This window comes from Diabrotica undecimpunctata, chromosome 6 (assembly GCF_040954645.1).
Source record: "Diabrotica undecimpunctata isolate CICGRU chromosome 6, icDiaUnde3, whole genome shotgun sequence".
NCBI lineage: Eukaryota > Metazoa > Arthropoda > Insecta > Coleoptera > Chrysomelidae > Diabrotica > Diabrotica undecimpunctata.
The window spans coordinates 51,785,966-51,788,345 of NC_092808.1; the positions used below are offsets into that span (position 1 = coordinate 51,785,966).

General features: G+C 31.7%; 1 protein-coding gene across 1 annotated transcript; it reads right to left on the reverse strand.

Annotated features, from left to right (window-relative positions):
- Positions 1-731: 731 nt before the first annotated feature.
- On the reverse strand, positions 732-2,015 carry LOC140444341 (uncharacterized). The gene has a single exon (XM_072536091.1). The coding sequence runs from the start codon at positions 2,013-2,015 to the stop codon at positions 732-734; it is 1,284 nt and encodes a 427-aa protein (XP_072392192.1).
- Positions 2,016-2,380: the final 365 nt, after the last annotated feature.

The following is a 2,380-nucleotide window of genomic DNA, read 5'->3' on the forward strand; positions in this document are numbered from 1 at the left end:
AGTTTCGATTTTCAAAGTGTGAAATAATATTTGATAATAAATTATCAGATAGAATTGTAATTTTTGTTGAGGACTGATCTGTATTATCATCAAATAATTTCCGTTTGGGTACAATTTTTTTCTCAGGGCTTGGAGATTTAGTGTGGGCGAGAAATATTTGCGGAAATAATCTCAAATTCACTTCTGGTGTTGGTGAATGCTTGAAAATGTCAATATTATCTTGGTTATTTACAGAGCTTGATGATTTTGTGTGAGAATGAGATTCTGGTATAGGAACTTTGACAAATTCAGGTAGTGGTGGCTCAAAAACCTCAATATCGCTACTTCTACGTTCCTGGTTTAGAGGAGAAAACACTTTCAATGCTTTTTCTATCTTTTTTTGATATTTTTCAATAGGAATGTGAACTTTTACACCTTTTTTTTAAATTTGGTTGAGGTAATTTCTATGGGTTGTCTACTTTTCTCTTCAGACTTAAAAGTTTTATCTAATTTTTTGGGATTTTTATTATTCGAGCTTTTTATTTTCTTTTGATTTTGCTTAATACTCTGTTTTTCTTTTCTTTTAAGTTTCCTCTGTTCCTTTTTACGCTCCTTTTCTAATTTTTTTTTCCATTTTTTCTTTTTCTATTTTTCTTCTATCTGATGAAGTTAGAACAAATGGAAGCTTTTGAGTTTCCTTCTTTCCTTTTCGTGCTGGAGTATCTGGCCATATTAAGTAAATCGCAATAGATTTATTTGTAGCATTTACAGATATATTTTCTAAAATATTTTCTTGTTCGTCGTTTGTAGAAATTTCTACCGATTTGTTTATAAGAAATTGTTGTATTTGGATCAATAAGTGTTGGTAAATCATTGTGCTCATCCAGATTATCTTCAGTTTCAAATTCTTTCCCAAGATATTTTAAATAGTCAATAGTCAATAGTGAATAGTCAAGAGCAGAAGAATTCCAAGGAAATATACCGCATGCCCTAAACCTACTTCTGATAACATCTGGATTTAACCTATCTATAGCAGATTTTAAAACAGGGGCAAACTGTACTTTCGTTAACACTTTTTGGGGGTTGTCTCTCCTAAACTGAAGCACAGCTTTGTTCCAAAAAGTTTTTAGAGGCTTAAATGCAGCCACATCCGCTGGTTGCAGTAATCTCGTGGCATTAGGATATAAAGCTACTAAAATAATTTTTAAATCTGTACAAAGTTGACTTGTCTGTACAGTTAAATGGGTTTTATGCCCATCAACAAAAAGTATCACCGGACGTGTAATACTATTTCGATCTAAATAAGGGTTAAATATATTTCCAATATATTTATAAAAGTTTTTGTTGTCCATCCAACCATTTTCAGTTAAACCAATACCCCACGAATTCGGCACAGCACTTAGTATATCATTTGGCAATCTTTTATGGGAATAAATTACCATAGGAGGTAAAATATTGCCTATTGCAGAAAATGTGAACATAACTGTTAAGTTAACCTTTGGGTTATGTTCAATTTCATAGACGTTTCTGGAACCCTTCATAGCCAAAACCTTTTTATTTTTGGGGCATAGATAAAAACATGTCTCGTCACTATTGAAGATTCTTGGGTCTTGAAGAACGTCTGAAAGTCCTTTTCTATTTAGATAAGATTTTATGTTGTCAAACCATTTGGTAATATCCCTTTGGTTAATGTTTGAACTTGCTGATGTCACTCCCTCTGAAGTCCTTAGCGAAATGTTGGGATTGCGCTTTAGAAATGCTGATAGCCATGTTCTACCTGGTCTATTTTCAACAAATGGATTAACTCTAGGGTTACTCTCTAAAAATGATTTAACGGAGTCCTTAATGTCGTCAACACGAACAGGAAATCCTCTATTTTGACAATTAAAAATCCAGAGTTTCAGTTGTTCCTCTTCATCCTTCGAAAGAAATGGATCTGGTCCATGGGTTATCTTGTAATGAAATTTTTCACTTTTCCGGTAACTTATAGTGGCTCTGGGAATATTAAAAATTTTTGAATCTTCTCGATCACTCATACCATTTTTAATTAACTCTAACGCTTTTTTAACATCGTCTTCGAAATACTTTTTTTTTATAATTGTTTTCAGTTTTAGATCGTTTTGGCATATTTTCTAAAACAATTTATAATAATTAGTTATTGGCCACATATAAAACACTAGTTATTAACATATGTCAATCACTAGATTCTTACAAAATCTAATGTTTCAGTTATTGGCCATCTAGGCCAATAACTGATACATTGATAATTTCATGCATTAGTAGTTGGCCACCTTAAAATTTACGTTATTTGTATAAATAACGTTATATTCGTTATGCAGTTTGGAACAGGACATACACTATATTCTCACAAAAACATAAAATATAAAGTAGAAAGTAAATT

Excerpts from the sequence above, each read along its gene's own strand:
- LOC140444341 (XM_072536091.1), bottom strand. The coding sequence starts at position 2,015 with ATGAGTGATCGAGAAGATTCAAAAATTTTTAATATTCCCAGAGCCACT.